Genomic DNA, 21,170 nt, shown 5'->3' with positions numbered 1-21,170 from the left:
AGTGATCATATATCAAGACAATGGGGGAAAATGGTCAATATCCACCATTCATATGTTACCTGATTAAGCACTCATAAATATTATATAATACAAATATCATTGCTTCAATTTTTTCCAAAGATTATATTGTTATTTTTCAAAAATTTAAATAGGTTTATTCTTTTTTATTATAAAAATAATGCATCCTAGTATACCATATTTTAACAATATAGAAAGATATATTAAGTAAAACCTACCTCTTGAATATAGCCACTGTTAATATTTTGGTGGTATCTTTCATGAGTTTGTGTATGTCTTACACATGAGATTCTATGAAAGTGGGATCATCTCATACAACACTTTTTATAGCTTCTAAAAACTAATACAGAGTGGATGTTTTTTAGTCAGTTAAAAAATGCATTACTGCAATTTAAAGATACAAAAATATTATGAGCAGGGTAGTCAACTTTCACAAAGTCACACCATCTCATAAGGAAGACCAGGAATATTAATCTGAGCTTCTTTAACTTAAAACTCATATTCCATCTATTATAGCACATTATTGTTAATAAAAAGGCAAATAATCTGTTTTACTTATATATTTTCTATGTTTAAAAAAAATGAGCATTGTGGGATGAGAGTACAAATAAGATCAGAGAGAGGTTTATATCTTAGACTATGACCAAGGGACAAAGGGTAGTCAGTCCCCAGGACTTCAAAGGGTTCCCAGCACCTCCTGCTGGGAGCTGTGTGGCCTGGTGTCTGAAGCCAAGAACAGCTATTTGAGCCCTTGTTGGCAACAGTCTAACCTATGGATTCTCATTGTAAGTCAAGTGGGGTTAAGTAACCAAATGAAATATAACAGCATTCATGAACACGTTGCAGTAGGATGAGACCACAGGATTCATGCACTATGGTGAAATCCGCCTTGGCCTGGAGACATGGGGAGAGGGGAATACAACCATAGAGTGCCATACAGGAGCTCACAGCTCTCCAGAAATTCACTGTTCAAGATGTAAGAACATTTCAGCCACAAAGTGATCCTTTAAAAATGTCCGTCAACATAGTTAGTAAAAATGTATTGCGTATTTCAAAATATCTAAAAAATAGATTTTAAATCAGCCTGATTTTATCATTCCACAAAGTATATATGTATCAAAATGTATTATACCCAGTATGAATATATGCACTAATTATTTTTAACTTTAAAAACCTTAAATTTAAAAAAAAGAATAAATACATTTTAAAAAATCAGTCAGCTCAAACCTCTATTGGCTTTCCATCTAAAGTTACAACTCCAAAATCTTGAAATCATTGAGAGTCACCTAAAAAGACCTCCTAGAACAAAATCCCATCTGCCCTATCTTACACAGATTTCCTCCATGATTGTTCACTCTGCCCTCTTCAGTGGTCCTCGGGACCTTTGCACTTACATTCTGTTTGAATCTCTCCTTCTCAGGTAGTTCAGTAACTCATCCTCTTACTTATTCCAGGGTTTTGCTTGATGCCACCCTGTTCAGGAGCACCTCTCCAACTACCCTATTTACATTGCAAACATCCCCCAACCCTCACTAGCCATTTTCCAGCTTTTCTTATCTCTGTAGCACTTTCCACCACCTGACAGCTCCCTGAATCTATGTGTTTGCTCACTTCCTCTTTGCGTCTCCGTCCTTCCTCTCAGGTCTGCATCCGCGGGGACAGAGTTTGGTGCATTCTGTTCACCGCTGTATCCCCCAAAACCGGAAACGTGTCTGCCACGTGATGGGCGGGTACTCAACACATACCTGTTGAATGAATGCCTCATTAACCTCAAAATCTCACGCCTTTTCTGATTTCAGGGAATAACATCTATTTTAGGATACTGTGCCGAGAACCACTTGGACATTGTTTTAAAAGTTCTTAAAACATTCCAGGAGCAGGAAAAGTTTTTCATGAATCGATGTAAGGTAAATACACTATTCATGGCTGAAGCTTTTGGTCACTAACAAGGGAAAACAATACTGGTTTCCTCAATGAATATCCTTTTTCCATATTATCCCATCTCCTATCCCCAGGTCCTTATTCTACACCCAAATTACGTAAGCCCAGGCCCTGCTGGACGGTCAGCTAAGGAACACGTCTGCTCCACTTTCCTGTCGCTCGTGCTTGCTGGGAAGGTCCTGCATTTGTCCTGCTACCAGCTCCCCAGGCCTCCAGCACAACTCCCATTATGTGTGCTCTGCTTCCCCTGAAGGGAAAAAGCCTCGCTCAGTCACCTCTACCACCCCGCTCAGTCACCTCTACCACCCCGAGAGTCCCATGGTAGTCCTGCCTGTTTACATTTGTACAAGCAAGACTACATCAGTTTTAGACTCACTTTAATCATCTCAGTCCAGTTTCTTAGCCCTGAAAGTGATCCACAGGATTAGAAAAAAAAAATGAGAGAAAAAGAAACTCTTTAGGTCCTTTTTTTTTTTTTTTTAATCAAATGTCTCCATTTTCTGGTCTGCAGTATATTTTTTCTGGGAAAAAGAAACTGACCAAAACTGATGTCATTGTGATCTACGGAGCTGTGGCCCTCCATGCTCCCAAGGAGCAGCTTCTCACCAGGTTGAATCAAGACTTCCTGGCCCAAATCCTGTTTCTCTATGGCCAGTGTTCTCAGGTAACACTCATCACAGCTCCTAAATCTTACAGCTCTTGGAAATGTTCAAGTTCAAAGAATAGAAGCCCCCCCCCCCCCGCCAAAAAAAAAAAAAGTTAGATCAGGCATGTTTGGGAGGCAAAAATACATGCAAACAGAAAGATTTATTATGAAGAAGGGTCGGGTGATGTTGGCTTCCCAAGGCCTTGTTCAGTATATGTCCTACCCCTCCAGTGATGTCTGCCCAGATCAGCTACATCCATGTTGAGCTCAGTCTTGTTTAAACTTAAAATAATTACTCCTTTACCACTTTAGGGCAGCTGGTTTATAACTTTCCTATAATAGTTCTCAGAAGTGTGACCCAATGGTAGTTGTTTAATCTCTTATATGATAATATTTAGAAATTACTCAAAATAGTGTATCATGAACTCATGAACAGTTAAGTGCCGCAGGTGTATTCTTTTTCTTTGGTTTGGTTTGGTTGGTACCAGAGGTTGAACCCAGGGGCTCTGAACCGCTGAGCCATATCCCCAGCCCACCCACCCACACATCCACACATGTATTCTTCTTCTTTTTTTTTTTTTTTTTTTTTTTTTTGTATTGGGAATTGAACCCAGGGGCACTTATCCACTGAGCCATATCCCAAACCCTTTTTACTTTTTTTATTTAGAGACAGGATCTCACTAAGTTACTTTGGGTCTCACTAAGTTGCTGGGGTTGGCTTTGAATTCACAATCCTCTTGCCTCAGCTTTCTGAGCCACCAAGATTACAGGAGTGCACCACCACACCCATCCACATATGTATTCTTTTTTTTTTTTTTTTTTAGAGAGAGAGAGAGAGAGAATTTTTAATATTTATTTTTTAGTTCTCGGCGGACACAACATCTTTGTTGGTATGTGGTGCTGAGGATCGAACCTGGGCCGCACGCATGCCAGGCGAGCGCGCTACCGCTTGAGCCACATCCCCAGCCCCACATATGTATTCTTAAGTGAATAAATTATGTTATTCACCAAGCTACCAGGTTCATCTCATGTTGTACTGTCTTCCCCCTCCACATTCATCCCAGCCACAGTGACCCTTCTTGATGTCTTTCAAACATGACAAGGATGTTCGCCTCAGAGCCACTGAACTGAATTGGAATTCATCTGATCATTTCTGCCCCTGCCCCCTACAAAACACTGTCTTTGTTTCTTTAATAAACTGCTTTTTGCACATTGTCAATTCAAAACTCTTTTGCTGACAAATATCAGGTTGGCTACCTAACAATCCCCTAGGGATGAAGTTTTAAATATAGACTTCCAGAATAGTTTTCCAGGGAGGCTAATCAAATAGATCCCAGAAGCATCTAGAAATCTATAGGCTTACAAGGCTTATGAGAGGCTGTGATCTAGAGGCAGGTGTGGGGAGCTCTCATTGATCAGGTGCACATCCACCTCCCTCCTTAGGTTGCCAGCACCTTGATGTCAGGGTCTGTACCTCATCCCCCTTCATCCCCTCCTCTGTGTTTTCATGAACCACGTTTGATTCATATGCACTCTTGATTTTTCCTCACAAGTTTATCTGATAAGAGTAGACTTGTGGGGAGCTCATAAAACATGGATAGCAGCAGAAGTCCATGGAAGCATGTGGAGCAGTGGTCCCCACACTTCAATTGCATGAGAATTGTATGGCGAGCCTGGAGATAGGATGCCTAAGCCAGTCTTTAGGGATGGATCAACACACTCCTCCAGAGCGGATTCTGATGCCCCAAAAACTAATAAGCAATGATGAGATACATAATAAAAGATGTTTTATGTTACATTAATTATTAACTTATTAACCAATCATTGAGAAAACTTATTACAAAAGTGGAGATAAAGGTGACTATATATTTATAGAGCACAAGAAATTCTGCTATCATGCAACATAATGCACAGATAACAGGAAAAACTGGGATTTGGGGAAAGTGGAATTGAGGAACAATATTCAAAATCTGTAAATAGAGACACATTTCCCCACATTTTTTGGTGCATTATAGTTGTACATACTGATGGGATCTGTTGTTACATATTCATACATGCACACAAATAGAACAATATAATTTGGCCAATGTCACCCCCCAGCATTGCCCACTCCCTCCCAATCTCTCACTTCTTGGTTCCTTTCTTCTACTGATCTCCCTTTGATTTTTAGGAGATCCACCCCCAACTTTGTTTTCCTTTTTCCTCTCTAGCTTCCACATATGAGAGAAAATATAAGATCCTTAATCTTCTGAGTCTGGCTTATTTTATTTAACATGATGATATCCAGTTCCATCCATTTTCATGCAAATGTCATAATTTCATTTTTATCTATTGCTGAATAAAACTCCCTTGTGCATAGACACCACATTTTCTTTATCTATCCATCCATTGATGGACATCTAGGCTGGTTCCATAGTTTGGCTATTGTGAATTGTGCTGCTATAAACATGGTTGTGCATGTATCACTGTAGTAAGATGACTTTAATTCTTCAGGGTAAAACCCAAGAAGTGGTATAGCTGGGTCATATGGTGGTGCCATGCCTAGTCTTTTAGGGAGCTAGAGCCACATTTTAAGATAGGACAGATACCCACTTAAAATTTGTTTTTAATTAGAATACAAAAAAAATGACACTTTATCTTGAAACACCTGAAGCCAGTTGCAAATATTGACTTATGAAACAACGGAGGCCTATCTGAAGTGCAATGAGGTTGCCACACCAGATTTGGATGGGGGAGACTCTTTGCACACAGCAAACTGAGGTAGCTGGTAGGGGTCCACACTGTGGGCACCTTTGTGCTTTGGGTGTTCTCGCAGGGCTCAGTTCAGCTGTGCAACTGCACACAAGCAAACACAAAATTGGCATGTGCTAAAAGTATCTGTCAATCTTGTTGGAACATTTTTTTTTTCAATAGAAACCTGCAGTAAGTCTGAGTATACTCTTTGTTCTAGATTTAGCTGCCCTGTGACTTCTCGTCTTCTAACTCTTCACTGAACTTTCCTCCAAAAGGTTTTACCCTTTGTCCTGACCACATTCAGTTAGGGCCTCTTTAAACTGATTGTGAAGCCTGAACACCAAAGGTTGGAGTCTTTGTCTTGCCTCTTTTAGCTTACTCTTGACTAGCCTGCCCATGTGCAAGGTCTCACTTCATAAATGTGAGGGAAGTGAACAGCCCCCCACACCTGCCTTGGAAAGACTCTACTTGCTGCTGTCTCTCAGGATGGTGGGTAGCTCCTTTTGGGTTGGGGGTGTCTCTGACCACTGTTTACTGATTATCTGCTTTTGCTTTTAATTTATCAGGTTCTGGGCATGACTGTGATGAATAAGGTATGAGATGCTTGATAGATCAATCAATCACACTCCCTTGAAGTATACCAAGCATAGATGTCCTCTAGATTTAATTCCAGTGGAAAGGATCCTGATGTGTAACTGATTCATTCAGTTCTTGAGCCAGGATCCATAAGCTTAATCCAGAACTGGATAAGGTGTTGTATTCTGGTTTGAGGTTGTTTGCAAGTTGATTTGTAAACTTGAACAGTGTTTTCCAAACTTTGGATTGTGACCCAGCAGTCAAATTAATAGTTCATAACAGCAAAAAAAAAAAAAATTAATGGAATAAAATAAAAGATAAAGCAGAATTTCTTGCATATAGCAATAGCAAGTATCATTCAACTTTTCAGTTATATATTACTTATGTTTTACACAAGTTCTAGGTAGAATGGTAAACACTTTTCTACCATGGTTTATGATCAAAAAAAAATCTGAAAACCACTGCTTTAGAGAAACTTCAATCTATGGCAAATAATAAAGAAAAGATATTGGCCTTTCTTTTTTTCTTTTTTTTTTTTTTTTTGAGTTGTAGATGGACAAAATACCTTTATTTCATTTATTTATTTTTATGTGGTACTGAGGATTGAACCAAGTGCCTCGCATGCTAGGCAAGTGCTCTACCACTGAGCCCCAGCCCCAGCCTTTGCTTAACTTCCCTGCAACTTAGATCCCAGGCTGGGATAGAGATGTCAAAGGGAACAAAGATTCCTGCCTGGGCACTTATTTCAACCCTGAGGCACATGTTCACAGATGCAGCTGTAGTACCTAAGACCTCAGCTTACACTGTCTTTTTTTTTTTTTTTTTTTTTGCTTTAGGACATAGATCTGCAAATGAGTTTCACCAGAAGCATCACTGAGATAGGCATTGCTGTCCAAGATGCTGAGGATAAGCAGTTCCAGTTCTCCTACAAAGAGATGCTGATCGGTTACATGCTGGTGAGAGTGTGAAAAAGGAAGGAGGAAGCCCCCAAGTGTTCCATTTAAAAATGGGTGAAACTCACCAGTGCCATGTAACAGGTTTTTGCTCTTTCTGCTCCAGAGCACCAAGGGCCCAATGAGGATGGCACTGTGTCTGGGAACTCCCCCTGATCCTTTCTGAAACATTTCACTTCCTTGTTTGTGTTTCAGGACTTCATCAGGGATGAGCCCCTGGACTCCTTAGCTAGCCCCATTCGTTGGAAAGCCTTAATTGCCATCAGGTACCTAAGGTAGAGAATGTTTTGTTATTCTCATGGAAAAAGGATTTCTTTCTCCCCACTACTCCTGATCCTGCACACCCTCCCCCAAATGAACATAATTCCTTAAGGGGGCTTTAAAACAGAAGCTTTTTCTCTTTCCAAAGCATTACCAAACCGGCAGAGAGATTGATCATTTGATGAATGACAAGGACAAAGAGTTACTCAGAGGAATCGGATTTATTGTTATATGAGAATGAAATCTCTGTGTAAAAGGAAATTTCTCTTCCTACATCTTTGTCTGCAGACAAATTTTAATCTTCCCATTAAAATCTCGTGAAAGTCCTCATCACATTCTAGTTGGTTAACAGCAATAAACCTGAAGAAGAAATAATTTTAATCAAGTCTTTAAAGACATATTTCCCACTGTAGTAAGATAAATTCAAAGTCATTGTTAAAATTAGGAAGCTATAGAAAAAACTAATTAATAGTAAAGATAGCTTATAGCCCCCTACTCTCAACATTTTGACATGCTTCCTTCAAATCTTTGTTTCTAGTCTTCCATTTTTATTACATAATTGAGATGCTACTCTACCTGTGGTTTTTTATCTTGCTTTTTCTCACTTCATGTTATGTAGTCCCATTTTGTTATTCATTCTTCACAAATAACATTTTTTATTTTAACATATACAACATAAAATATATCATCTAAGTCATCCTTAGGGGAACAGTTCCATAATGTTAGGTACACTCACAGTGTTGTGCTCTTAACCTCAAGAGCTTCTTAAGAACTGAAACTCTATATCCATTGAACAATAGCTCCTCATTTTCTCCTCCCCTCAGTCACTGGAAACCACTAGTATTCTGTCTCTGGGAATCTGTGTACTCTAGCACCTCATACAAGTGAAATCATACAGTATTTGTCAAGTGACTGGCTTATTTCATTTAGCACAATATCTTCAAGATTCATCCAGGCTATAGTACACATCAGAATTTTATTTATTTTTTAATGCTGAGATATATATAGATATAGATGTGAGATATAGATATATATCTGACATATCTTTATCCATTCATCTTTTGATAAGTACTTGGGTTGCTTCTATATTTTACCTACAGTGAATAATGCTGTTATGAATATGGGTGTGCACATATCTCTTCAAGATGCTATTTTCATTTCTTTTGGGCATATGCCCAGGAGTGGAATTGCTAGATCGCATGGTAATTCTATTTTTTATTTTTGGCAGAACCACCATAGTGATTTCCATGGCAGTGGCATTATTTTATATTCCCACCAACAGGGTTTAAGAGTTCAAATTTTTCCACATCTTCATCAACACTTGATATTTTCTGGTGTCTTTAATAGTTGCCATCTATGAATGGATAAAGAAATGTGGTACATATACACAGTGGAATATTACTCAGCCATAAAGAAAAATGAAATTATGGCATTTGCCAGTAAATGAATGGAACTGGAGAATATCATGCAAATTGAAATAAGCCAATCCCAAATGTTCTCTCTGATTCATGAATACTAACCCAAAACAAGGGAAGCTGGGGAGGGAAATAATAGAAATCTATTTGATTAAATAAAGGAAAGGGAAGGGGGATGGGGAATAGAAAAGACAGTAAAATTAATCAGTCATAACTTGTATTTTATACACAACCAGGGCAACTCCACAACTGTACAACCACAAGAGTGAGATTCTAAGTAAATAATTTATACTCTATATATGCATATTCTGCCAAAATATATTCTATTGTCATGTAGAATTAAAAAGAACAAATTTAAAAAATTATAGTTGTCATCCTAATGGGTATGAAGTAGTACTTCATTGTGAACTGCTACATTTCCCTACTGATTTGTGATACTGAGTATCATTTCATGGACTTTTTGGCCATTTGTATATCTTCTTTAGAGAAATGTCTATCCATTTCCTTTACTCATTTTTAAAATCAAATTGTTTTGTTACTGTGGAGTTACTGGAGTTCTTTATAGATTCTAGAAATTAACCCCTTATAAGATAAACAGTTTGCAAATGTTTTCTCCCATTACATAGGTCATATTTTCACTCTGTGTGTCCTTTGGTGCCAGAACTTTTTGCATTTGATGTAGTCTAAAAAGCATCTACACCACAATAAAGCAATCAACAGCATATAAAGGCAACTGTGGAATGGGAAAAAATATTTGCAAACCATATATCTGAGAAGGATTTAATTTCCAAAATTCAAAAGGAACTCACACAACTTAATAGCAAGAAAACATAACCCAGCGTAAAAAGATGCATTAAAAAAATCTTAACAGACGTTTCTCCAAAGAAGAAATAAAAATGTCCAAGAGTTATATGTAAACATGCTCAGTATCACTAATCATCAGGGAAATGCTATTCAAAACCTCTAAATCACCTCACACCCACTAGGATAGTTATTAAGAGGATAAGAGATAATAGTGTGGATAAGGATGTGGAGAAAAGGGAACCCTTGTACATTGTTGGTGAAAGTCTATATTAGTATAGCTATGAGGGAAAACAGTATGGAAGTCTCTCAAGAAGTTAAAAACAGAATTAGCAATATCTCTTCTGAATATATCCCCAAAGGAAATGAAATCCCCACCTTGTAAAGACATACAACTCCTATGTTCATTGCAGCATCATTCATTACAGCTATAATACAAAGACAACCAAAGTGGCCATTGACAGGTGAATGGGTAAAACAAACTGTGGGGAGTATATGCAATAGAATATTATTTATCTTTTAAAATGAGGATATTTTGCCACTTGTCACAACATGCATAAGTCTGGAGGACATTGTGCTTAGTAAAATAACCAGATATAGAAAGAAAAATAATTCAGAGTCTCACTTAAATGTGGAATATAAAGAAAAAAGTCAAATATCCAAATATAGAGAATAAAACAATGATTAACAGGGGCAGGTGAAGTGGAAAGAAATGGGAAGACGTAGGTCAAAAAGTACAAAGTAGCAAACATGTAGGATGAATAAGTCCAAGGATGCAATGTACAGCATTAGCAAATACACTAATAAGCATGCTATTTTGTACTAAGGGTTTTTGCTTGTAAGATTATAACTGCACTTTCCACAGGGCAGGAAGGGGTAATGTATGCAATGATAGATGTGTCAATGTGTTTCTCTCCAGTAACCGTTTTAATTTAGATCTCATAACACCATGTTGTATTCCTTAAATATATGCAATAGAATATAAATATTGCAATAAAGAGAAAAATATTATCTTTTCCCCTATTGAATGGTCTTGGTATCCTTGTCAAAAATCATTTAACCATATATATGAGGGTTTATTTTTGGACTCTGTATTCTATTCTATTGATCTATATTTTTATCTTTTTGCCAGTACCATACTATTTGGATTACTGTGGCTTTATAATAAGTTTTGAAATCTGTAAGTGTAAGAATTCCAATTTCAGTCCTTTTCAAGACTATGTTGTCTATGTAGGTTCCCTTAAGATTCCATATTAATTTTAGAATGGATTTTTCTATTGCTGAAAAAAATGTTCTTGGTATTTGGATAGTAATTACAATTAAATATGTATGTTTAATCTTAACAATACTAAGATCTAATTCTAACTCTCTTTGTTAAATATTCTAGTTCATGAACACAAGATATTTTTTTTCACTTATTGTGTCTTCTTTAATTTCTTAGAAAAATGTGTTGTGGTTTTCCTTGGTTTAGTCTATTCCTGAGTAGCTTATTCTTTTTCATGCTCTTATAAATGGAATTACTAATTTTCTTTTTGTATCATTAATCATCAGTGTATAGAAATGAACTGTTTTTTATCTTGATTTTTGTATACTACAACTTTGAGAACTCATGTATTCTAATCTTTAGGATTTTCTACATATAAGATTCTGGTATCCATGAACAAAGAACATTTTATTTCTTCCTTTCCAATTTGGATGCCTTTTACTTCTTTTTCGTGACGGCTCTGCAGAACATCCAGTATTATGTCAAATAGAAGTGGAAAAATAACATCTTTGTCTTGGTCCTGATCTTACAGGGAAATTCTTTCGTCTTTCATCACTGAGTGTGATATTGACTACAGACATTTGATATGTGGCATTTATTATGGTGAAGTAACAAACATCATTTTGTTTTGTTTTAGGGGATACCAGTGATTGAACTCAGAGACATTCACCCACTCTGCCACATCCCCAGCCCTATTTTGCATTTTATTTAGAGACAGGGTCTCACTGAGATGTTTAGTGCCTTGCTTTTGCTAAGGCTGGCTTTGAACTTGCGATCCTCCTGCCTCAGCCTCCCAAGCCACTGGGATTAAAGGTGCATGCCACCACGCCCAGCAACAAACATCATTTTAATGGCTGCCTAATAGTTTGTTGTATAACTATGCCTCATCTTACTCAATTTTCTATTCCTATTATATTTAATTGCTTCTTATTTTAAAAACTTTTATATTTTGATAAATACCTTTGTGTAAAAACTGTGATCAGAACATCTAAGTATAATAGTTGATGATTTTTTTCCTCAATAAATAATAAATATCACTGAGTGGCATCCATGTCAATCAGTTATTGAGTAAGAATCTTTAAAAAACAATGAAAAAGAAAATATGGCTCTGCCCTAAAGGAGTTTTTGCCTACTGGGGAGAATAGATGCAAAAATCATCCACATAATTTTCCAAAATGTAAAAAGAGGCAAGATAAGGGTAAGCCCAAAATACATCTTAACAAAGATGAGGAAGATTTGTAGAAATTTCAAACAAGTAAATCTTGAAGATGAATTAAGAATAAACTAGGCTCTAGAGCAGTGTAGTCAAGTGGAAATATAATGCAAGTTACTATATGACATTTAAAATTACGTAGTAAAAATTTTTAAAAGGCAACAAGTTAAAAAAAATTAAAAAGAAAATAACAAGTTAATTTTAATAATATATATTTTCATTTAATCCAATATATTAGTATATTATAGTTATATGTATATAATTTATATTACATAATATATTTGGTATCTATAAGTATAATGAATACACTAGATTAAATATTTTTAAAAATCTCCATTACCCTTCATTCTAAATCTTCAAAATCCAGTGTGCTTCACACTGATACCACAGGTTAATTCTGACTAGTCACTACTCAGGCGTCCAATGACCATAGGTGACTCGTAGCTACCCTCACTTAGAGCAGCTGCAGAACCTGAAAACTAATCTCCAATGCAAAAAGCAAATCAGTGGTTGTCTGGGCCCAAGGTCAGGAAAAGATGTACTGCAAAGGGGCACAAAAAAAACCTGAGAGACAACAGAAATGTTCTATAAAAATTGTGGTGGTTTTTTATGGGTAATCTCTGTAAATTTATTAAATTGTATACCTTAAATGGATGCAGATTTCTCACATTACCTCAGGGATGATTTTTTTTTAAAAAACACAGTTAGTCCATAAAGAAGAAAAGAATCTAAATGGAGTTTCCCGGTTAGTACTGACTCTCACTGCTCTCTGAAAGAACTTTTTCACACAGCCCTGACAGCATCATCATTTTTTATTTCTTCGCTAACTTGGTAACTGGCAAGTGGTATCTTCTTGCTTAATTTACATTTATTCAATAACAAATACGTTTTAATGTTTGTTGTACATTTTTCACATTTTCCCAAGTTGTGTCAGGTTTTGTGTTTTATCCTTACGATGTCTACAGTAAACAGAAAGAAGGAAAGTGGGTTCCAGTTCCTTTGTTCACTTTTGCACGATTGCAGTCTGATGCTATGAAATCAGTCTCTCCCTGTTCCCATCACCACTTCCTTCAGCATCCCAAGATCTCAGACAATGTGGCCCATTTGATTGACAGGTCTTGAGAACTCCCCTGGGTAGGTTCCACTGGTCATAAGATCCATTCCTCCACATGGTTCTCATTTCAGTAAACTGAAACCTCAGCTCTCAATAAACGACCACCTTAATATTCTTGAGGAGAATATCCGGAAGCTGCTTCCCCTACCGCCTCTAGAAAAGCTCAGAAACGAGGGCGAGACGGACACGGACAAGGAGCACATCAACGTATGTGGCAGTGAGGACTGAGTAGAACGAACATCTCACTTAGGACTTCGCTTTCTCCCCGAAGCCTGAGACTCACACGCTCACATTTGATTTCAGTTTCTCTACGAACGATCCATGGATGCTCTGGGAAAACTTCTGAAGTCCATGATATGGGATAATGTGGATGCAGAAAACTGCCAAGAAATGTTCAATGTGAGTAGGACCACCACTCACACTGATGTCCCTCCTCCCTGATCTGTCCCCGAGGGTGCCACCAAGCTACCTCATCTTCACAGGAAAGTGCTGCCTGACCCACCTTCCCCACAAGGGAGGGTCAGCCTTCTTAAGAAATTTTTATGGGGATATGGGAGCCTTGTTATGGAAGAGGAAGAAGGACAGGGACAGCGAGGGAGAGGGAGAGAAGGAGGTCCAATGAATATGAAGAAAACTAAGGAAAGGACATTTATTCTTTGACCAACAGCTTCTCCGAATGTGGCTTGTTTCACAGAAAGAGTGGGAAAGAGAAAGAGCCTTCCAGATCATGGCAAAAGTGCTGACAAATGATATTGAGGCAAGTAATCCCCTAGAAACAAACAGATTTCATTGCTTGCCAATCACAGGGATTTCTGAGGCCTCTTGAATCCAAAGCTCCTACCTGATGGTTTTGGAGTCCCAAAATGGAAGGCTTTCCAGAGGACCACGGAGATGGCCTCCTGAGTCCAGAGAGAGGGAAACACCCTAGAGGTAGGCTGACCAGCTGTCTCTTCCTGGGCTTGCTCGGCTCCTCCTCTCCATGTGCCTCCTAGGAAAAGGTTTATGCTTCGATTTGATTCTAAAGATCTGCAGAGAGAAGATAAGGGACTTGGGAGTCAATGTGGGAATGCCCAGGGTTATCATCAGCCTCCCCATCACACGGGGCGCTTCCTTTGTCCTGCAGGCACCAGAGAACTTCAAAATCGGTTCGCTTCTGGGGCTCCTGGCTCCTCACTCCTGTGACACCCTGCCCACCATCCGCCAGGCAGCCACGAGTTCCATGATTGGCCTGTTCTGTGTAAAAGGTGAGGGAAAGGTGGGAAACCTAGAGATGGGGAGATGATGATAACCTTTCATTCTCAGTTTTCCTCTTTGTGTACCTATGTCTCCCTCCTGCTGAGATTGAAACAAGTCATATTTTCCCTCTGGTTTTTATTTGTTTGGATTTTTTTGTTATGTGTTTTGCTTTGGGAGGGGTCGTTTGTTTGTCTTACTTCTTATTTTTTAAGATAACACTGGAGCATTACAAAGATCTAAAGTAGGCACAATGTTTTGGAAGTCTCCTATTTAAATTACTGAGCTGTTAGGCATATTAGCAATGCTTTCTCTAACATAATTCTTTTCAGGAGAAACTTGCACTATTATGATGGTGCTAAGTTACTTTCAGAATTCTCTGAGAATTCTTTGGAGGCTTGTGAGCTTACAGATCCACATTTCCTCTTGCTCTGCAACTATATGAGAGTAACTGTCAATATCAGAAAATACAAGGAATTGAAAAACTTCTGTCTCAGGCTGAAACCAGTAACCAGGGTCCTCTATTGAAGGCTAAATCAGCAGATGTTTCACCAGGGACAACTCTGCATGGTGTGTGTCCAGTTCATGTAGACCAGTTGTCCCTGGGAACACTTGGTCCAGGTTTAATGCCACCTCATTCCCATGTTCACTGGTTGTTTTTGGATTAAAAATAAATAGTATGTTTTAAAAAACTTACTGAGTGCTTTTCCATGTGTTAAGTACTGTTCTGATGCTGGTGACATGGAGATGTTACAATTCCAAGAGTCACCTAAGAAAAATGTATAGGGGTTGTTGGGGAGGGGGATTGCTCAGTGGCAGAGCACTTGCTTAGCATGAGCAAGGCCCTGAGTTCAATCTCCAGCACCACAAAAGAAACTGTGTTAAAGCCAAATGGTGGGATTTAGTTGGGGGTAGGTGAATAAGGTTGGCAGTCAGTTCAAAAGAAAAATAAAAAATCTATTTGTCAGAGTTGGAGTAGATCTGAAAATCCCTTAGGATATGGGGAGATAATTTGTTAGGGATGTATGATTTTGCCACACCAAAAAAAAAATAAGAAAGTGCTAAGGCACCATTCCAGTAAGAGAAGAACTATGCCAGGAAAGGAACTCAAAGGAAGAAAAGAATTTTAAGTCTGTTATTTTTCTACCTGTTCTTTAACATCCTGAAACACAAAACTCCAGTCCTCAAAGTGTTTGTTGCTAAGAATTCCATACTTATTAATTAACCTAACTCTTTTTCCTTGGTTGACCCAATTAGCAAGGCAGAGGGAGAGAAGGGACATGTGCTATTAAATACCTACCAAGTAACTATTGTGATGCTAAATTAAATACCTGTGAATACTCATGGATGGTACATCAGTTCTAAGATAAGGGAAGTTTACCAGTCACTTGGACCATTGAAAGTGTAGCTGGGCCTTGAGCTCAGGTGTGTCTGACTCTTGTGTTCTATTGGGCGAGGCTGCCCTCCACAGGGTGGTTCCAGTGTCAGTCTCCACAATTAATATGCATTCAAATCCAACCAGAGAATCATTATTGTTTAGGTCTCCACTTGTAAATTAATATCAACAATCACTTAGGCAGTTACTGATATAAATTTCTTATTATAATTGTTACCTTTTATTTTCCCCCAAGGTAGCTCACTGAAGAATGGAACACCAGAAAAAATAGCAATATAGCAGAAGTGTTAGAGCCTAAACATTTGCTTCAAACAGAACAGGGTTTAAATTCTGACTCTGCAGTTGTTACTCACTGTGTGACCTTGGGCAAATGACTTCAAATCTGCAAAATATAGGGACAAGAACAAAGGAGTTTACCTCAGATGACCTTTCTGAGTGATAAATCATTGCATGCAGAGTAAATAACATGGTGCTTACATGTAGAAACTACTCAGGATATGTTTGCCCTTAAGTTCACCATCTCATCAGACGACCTAATGTGTGTCTAAGGAATCCAGCAGTGAGTTAGTATCACATCACCAGCTCATTCAACTTTTGTAAGGTCTTTGAACTCATGAATTTTCCCCTTTGTTCCCTTTAGGTATTCAAATGGAAGTGGAAAGACTGCAGGATTTGCAGCAAGGACTGGAATGTGAGGACCTGCAGGTCCAGATAAAGATTTCTGCTAAAATAGCTAAGGTAACAAATATGGGAGATTGGCCAAAGCATACAAAGATGATCCTGAGTTAATTTCCAAATGTGTAAGCAATGAACTGCACATCGTGAAGGAAGCAGGAGTTTAGACTTTCGAGCTAAATGAAAGACCTGTTGTCCTGTCATTTATTGACTTTGGGTACGTGTGCCTACTTAACAGCTGCTACTGGTTGTGTCACGGTGTGAGAAATTTCATAAACTAAGGAGACTTTCCCAGTGTGGGATACAGTGGTGGGGAGTGGAAGGAGCAAGGGCTTTGTTTAGGAGTCAGTTGAATGCACTCTATGCACTGCTTGATGTTAAAAGTTTATTTTTGCTGGGTGTAGTGGTACACGCCTATAATCCCAGTGGCTCAGGAGGCTGAGGCAGGAGGATCTCAAGTTCAAGGCCAGCCTCAGCAACATAGCAAGCCCTTGAGCAACTCAGTGAGACCCTGGATGTAAATAAAATATTTTTAAAAAGGGCTGGGGATGTGGCTCAGTGGTTAAGTGCCTCTGGGTTTGATCCCTGGTACCAAAAAAAAAAAAAAAGCGGGGGGCGGGGGCTGTGGTGTGGTGTGTGCGGGGGGGGGGGGGGGGGGCGGTTACTCTTCTTCAAACTAACAAACAAGTAAAAAGAAAGAAAGAAGATAGCTTACTTCACAGTTATAGTGAGGATTTGCCAATCAGTTCAGTCATTCATTCAATCATGCACTCATCCACCTACTATCTCCTAAGCACCTTGCATATGCCAGGCTGTATTCTAGGTTCTAAAGGTAGAAGACAACAAAATTCCTGCCTTCATCAAGATTGCATCCCAGTAACGGAAGTCTGAAAAATAAATGTAATGTCAGGTCATGACAACTAAGAAAAATAAAGGCAAGTGAAGAAATAGGGAATAGAGGAGAAATGAACCTTTAGAGAAATCCATTCTGAAGGAGAGCACCACAGAGATGCCTAGGAAATAGCCCTTTGTGAAAGACACAGCTAGGGGCACAGCAAGTACAAAGGCTCTGAGGTGGAGAAAGAAGTAAGCAGTGAACCTCAGAGTTAGCTAAGGGCTTGTTGAGGAAATTTCAGGGCCCTATTAAGGATAATGGTTTGTACCCCTGTTGAAATCAAAAGCCAATCGATGACTTTGAGCAGTACATACATTTGTGCCTGGTGTGGAATATGCAGGCTTCACAGATTTATATGTGCATCTCAGAAATTTTTTCCACAGATGACAATCAAGTATCCAATAAAATCTGTATCTTATATAATATACTTAGAGAGGGAAGTGAAATAGCCCAAGGATAGGATGCATTTTCCTGATTTGCAATGGCCTCTATGGCCTAATAGTGATTCTAAGAAAAGATCATATTTTTATTTCCCAAAGGGTCACATTGGCTGCTTTGGGGGAACTAGAATCTAGCATCTGAAGAACTTCACTAAGAACAAAATTAGTGAAGTCTGTCTGGAGGAGATGACAAGGGTCCAGGTGTTTGATGAGGTAGCTTGAATCAAGGTGGCCGCAGAAGAAATAATGAGAAACTGAAAAGAAGAGGGGAGAGAAGTTAGGAGGCTTCATAGGATAGAAGCAGTAGGGTAGTCCTTTGAGCTTGGAACCATGATCACCCAGGAAATGGCTGTCATTCATGGGAAGGAGCTCATTTGGTCTCAATGGACCATCACCAGACCATGCATGGGGGCTGTCCACTGTGGCTAGGTGAGCTCTCATGTCTGCAAAGCATTACCACCTGACTTGGTTAACAGCCCAGAAATGTTCCTGGAACTCATTGGCACTGCCAGCTTTTGTCTGCCTGCCCAATCTCTTTTCATCAACACAAGTACACAAGTGTCACACTCATATTCACATATTGCTATCAACTATTCCATGTAGTTCTTGTCTCTAGAGACCAAAATTACCAAGTTTTATTTTCTTGAACTTTTATTGACTGTTCTTTTTTTTCTTTTTTTATAGTTTGCAGTACTTTTTTATTATTTTTTTATGTTTCATATAGTTTTCTATTTTTTATTGGTTGTTCAAAACATTACAAAGCTCTTGACATATCATATTTCATACGTTTGATTCAGGTGGGTTATGAAGTCCCATTTTTTACCCCCGTATAGAGATTGCAGAATCACATCGGTTACACATCCACGTTTTTACATAGTGCCATACTAGTGACTGTTGTATTTTGCTGCCTTTCCTATCCTCTACTTATCCCCCTCCCCTCCCCTCCCATCTTCTCTCTCTACCCCATCTACTGTAATTCATTTCTCCCCCTTGTTTTTTTTTTTCCCTTTCCTCTCACTTCCTCTTATATGTAATTTTGTATAACCCTGAGGGTCTCCTTCCATTTCCATGCAATTTCCCTTCTCTCTCCCTTTCCCTCCCACCTCTCGTCCCTGTTTAATGTTAATCATTTTCTCATGCTCTTCCTCCCTGCTCTGTTCTTAGTTGCTCTCCTTATTGACTGTTCTTACTATTGAAGCATAGAAAACCAAAAAAAAAAAAAAAAAAACCAGGGTCCAAAATAATCCATATTCCATAAGGATACTTTCAGCTACCTGAGTACTCAACGTTGTACTTACTATATGTAGGTAGGTTCTACCAAATTCTCAAGGCTTAGTTATTCTTGAACAGACTCAAGACATGTTTACATGATACATGAAATGTATGTGAAAGTGCTTTACAATATAAAAATTGCTGAACAAATATGCATTATTTTTCCCTCATGCAGTATTGCTATCACTTTAGGTTTGGAGAGGAAATTGCCTTAGCAAGCTTGAAATCCAATAAATATGAAATGATAAAAAGGCAAGCCCAGAGAAAATTTGCTTAGAGATAAAAGGTCATGCCAATAACTTATTTGAGTATTTTCTCTAGTTTCAATGGCCTCAGTCATGTGCTGTTTGGAAATCCCAGTGGTTGCTAACATCCTTAAATAAATAACATGCTGTAAGTGTCCATACATAAAATGAGGTGTTTGGTGACATGAGTCTTTCTGGGTACATTCTCAGATTGCCTGCAAATTCATTCCAAGTGAAGAAATCCTGATGTTCTTGGAGGAGACCCTCGATGGTCTGGAAAGCCTGGATCCCTCGTGTACAAAGGCCTGCGGCATATGGATGATCACCACCCTCAGGGAGCACGGAGCCACGCTGGAAGATCAGGTGAACTGACCACCGACTGTACAACTGAGCAGAACTCTGCTACTCTTGAAATGCCAAACAGGCCACATCTCCTCAGACTGTCCTGGGTGGGCAGCAGGCAAGATTATGTGCACAGCCTCAGAAGGCCTCAGCACAAAGCCAAGTTGTGTGTTAACAGGACTCCTGTTGAGTCCTGCCTCGGTTGCTTCTCTGGTCTTTGATCATAAAAACTTTCGAAACTGCCCCATTTTAACCAGAGGTTGTGCCTCTGAATCAGCGCCATTCAGATTGCGGAAAACGAGGTTGTTGGATCTGCTAGAATAACAACAGTCAAGTAGATACCCTTGAACTTCTCATTCCACTGCTACTCCTCCCACTTTCCATTTGTACACCATGGGGTGCACTATCTGGTAAGCAGGGCTGCCCGTGGGTTAGAGAAAAGCCCTCAATCTTTCCTCCCAACTGAAGAGTTAAGAGAAGGAACAGAATTTAAATTCAAGAAGCTTGATTAAGAGCTACAAATAGAGATTCTTCTGCCCTCTCTCCTGATGTCAGACACAGAATACAAATTACTCAAAGATTAACGTGTAAGAAAGAAACTTTTAACTAAATGAACACATCTCAAGGAAAAGGGGAGAAAGAAGTCCTTGCCCACCCCCGTATGCCAGAGTGAATTACTCTAGATTTTAAAATTTTTCGAAAGCATGGCTTTTGTGCATTAGAAATTACCCCTGTGCCAATTACTTTCCAATAAGTCACTTTTAAAAAAGTGTTTAGTTAGTACTTGGCACCATGGCACACACTAGTAAACCCAGCAACTCAGGGGGCTGAGGCAGGAGGATTGCAAGTTTAAGGCCAGCCTCAGACACTCGGTGAGACCCTGTCTCAAAATAAAAAATAAAAAGGCCTGAGAATGTGGATCAGTGGTTGAGAGCCCCTAGGTTCCATCCCCAGTATCAACTTCTCCAAACATGGGGCTTTTCTACCATGCTAGTAGACAGGAGAGACTAGAAGTTGATAAATAGGAAATGTCTGTGTGTTTGTACTTAGCTTAAGGAATTGTTCAAAGAATATTTAAAGGCTTCCAACAGGGAATTAAATCCTCTTCAAGTATCACAACTTCAGTGATACTGAAGTGATAATTATATCTAAGGGATATTTATGATTAAGGAATAAGGAGAAAGTGTGATGTTTAAAATAAATTTTTAATTTAAAATGTGTATACAAAATAAGAGAGAGAAATTTTTAAGAGAAGAAAAGTTATTTGACCTAGACACATGCCCTTGTCCATATCAAAAAATCCAAATGTATGATATCTTTCCCTATTGTCTTCAGATTAACATCAGAATTCAGTGAAGTGGCCGTCAGTGCCCTCTGAGATCTGCCTGGCTGTATCTCTTCTATCAGGGCATCTGCCCTTCATGCCCCATCATCCTCTCAGTTCTCTGAACTGCATCATTGTCTTTTTTCCAGAAATTCTTGTTGGCATTTTCTCATGTTCATGCTTTCCTGCTGTTTTTGTTATGGACTTTCTTTTTTAGAGCAGTTTTAGTTTCAGTAGAAAAACTGGGCAGAGGGCTGCCATAGTCCCCTCCTTTTTCCACACATCCTCAGTCTCCCCCACTATCAACAGCCACCTCCAGAGTAGTACATTTGTTGTCCTCCCTGAACCTACATTGGCTCATCAATATCACTCAAAGCCCATAGAGTTTGTGACTCTAAGGTTTCAGGAACTGC

At 38.8% G+C, this 21,170-nt stretch overlaps 1 protein-coding gene across 1 annotated transcript in view; it reads left to right on the top strand.

Annotated features, from left to right (window-relative positions):
• The window catches only part of MROH2B (maestro heat like repeat family member 2B), a gene marked incomplete at both ends in the record, with an annotated part of 67,633 nt that overhangs the window by 34,095 nt on the left and 12,368 nt on the right, over window positions 1-21,170 (top strand). The window contains 11 exons of the mRNA XM_081310152.1: window positions 1,818-1,925; window positions 2,471-2,623; window positions 5,905-5,931; window positions 6,751-6,870; window positions 7,063-7,142; window positions 13,007-13,142; window positions 13,239-13,334; window positions 13,603-13,692; window positions 14,059-14,179; window positions 16,205-16,302; window positions 19,302-19,454. Coding sequence (XP_081166278.1) covers window positions 1,818-1,925; window positions 2,471-2,623; window positions 5,905-5,931; window positions 6,751-6,870; window positions 7,063-7,142; window positions 13,007-13,142; window positions 13,239-13,334; window positions 13,603-13,692; window positions 14,059-14,179; window positions 16,205-16,302; window positions 19,302-19,454 — 1,182 coding nt within the window. The remainder of the gene's footprint in view (window positions 1-1,817; window positions 1,926-2,470; window positions 2,624-5,904; window positions 5,932-6,750; window positions 6,871-7,062; window positions 7,143-13,006; window positions 13,143-13,238; window positions 13,335-13,602; window positions 13,693-14,058; window positions 14,180-16,204; window positions 16,303-19,301; window positions 19,455-21,170) is intronic.

Source organism: Spermophilus citellus (assembly GCF_964194105.1).
Source record: "Spermophilus citellus genome assembly, chromosome: 1".
NCBI classification, from domain to species: Eukaryota; Metazoa; Chordata; class Mammalia; order Rodentia; family Sciuridae; genus Spermophilus; species Spermophilus citellus.
This window is presented reverse-complemented; position numbering and strand designations above follow the sequence as displayed.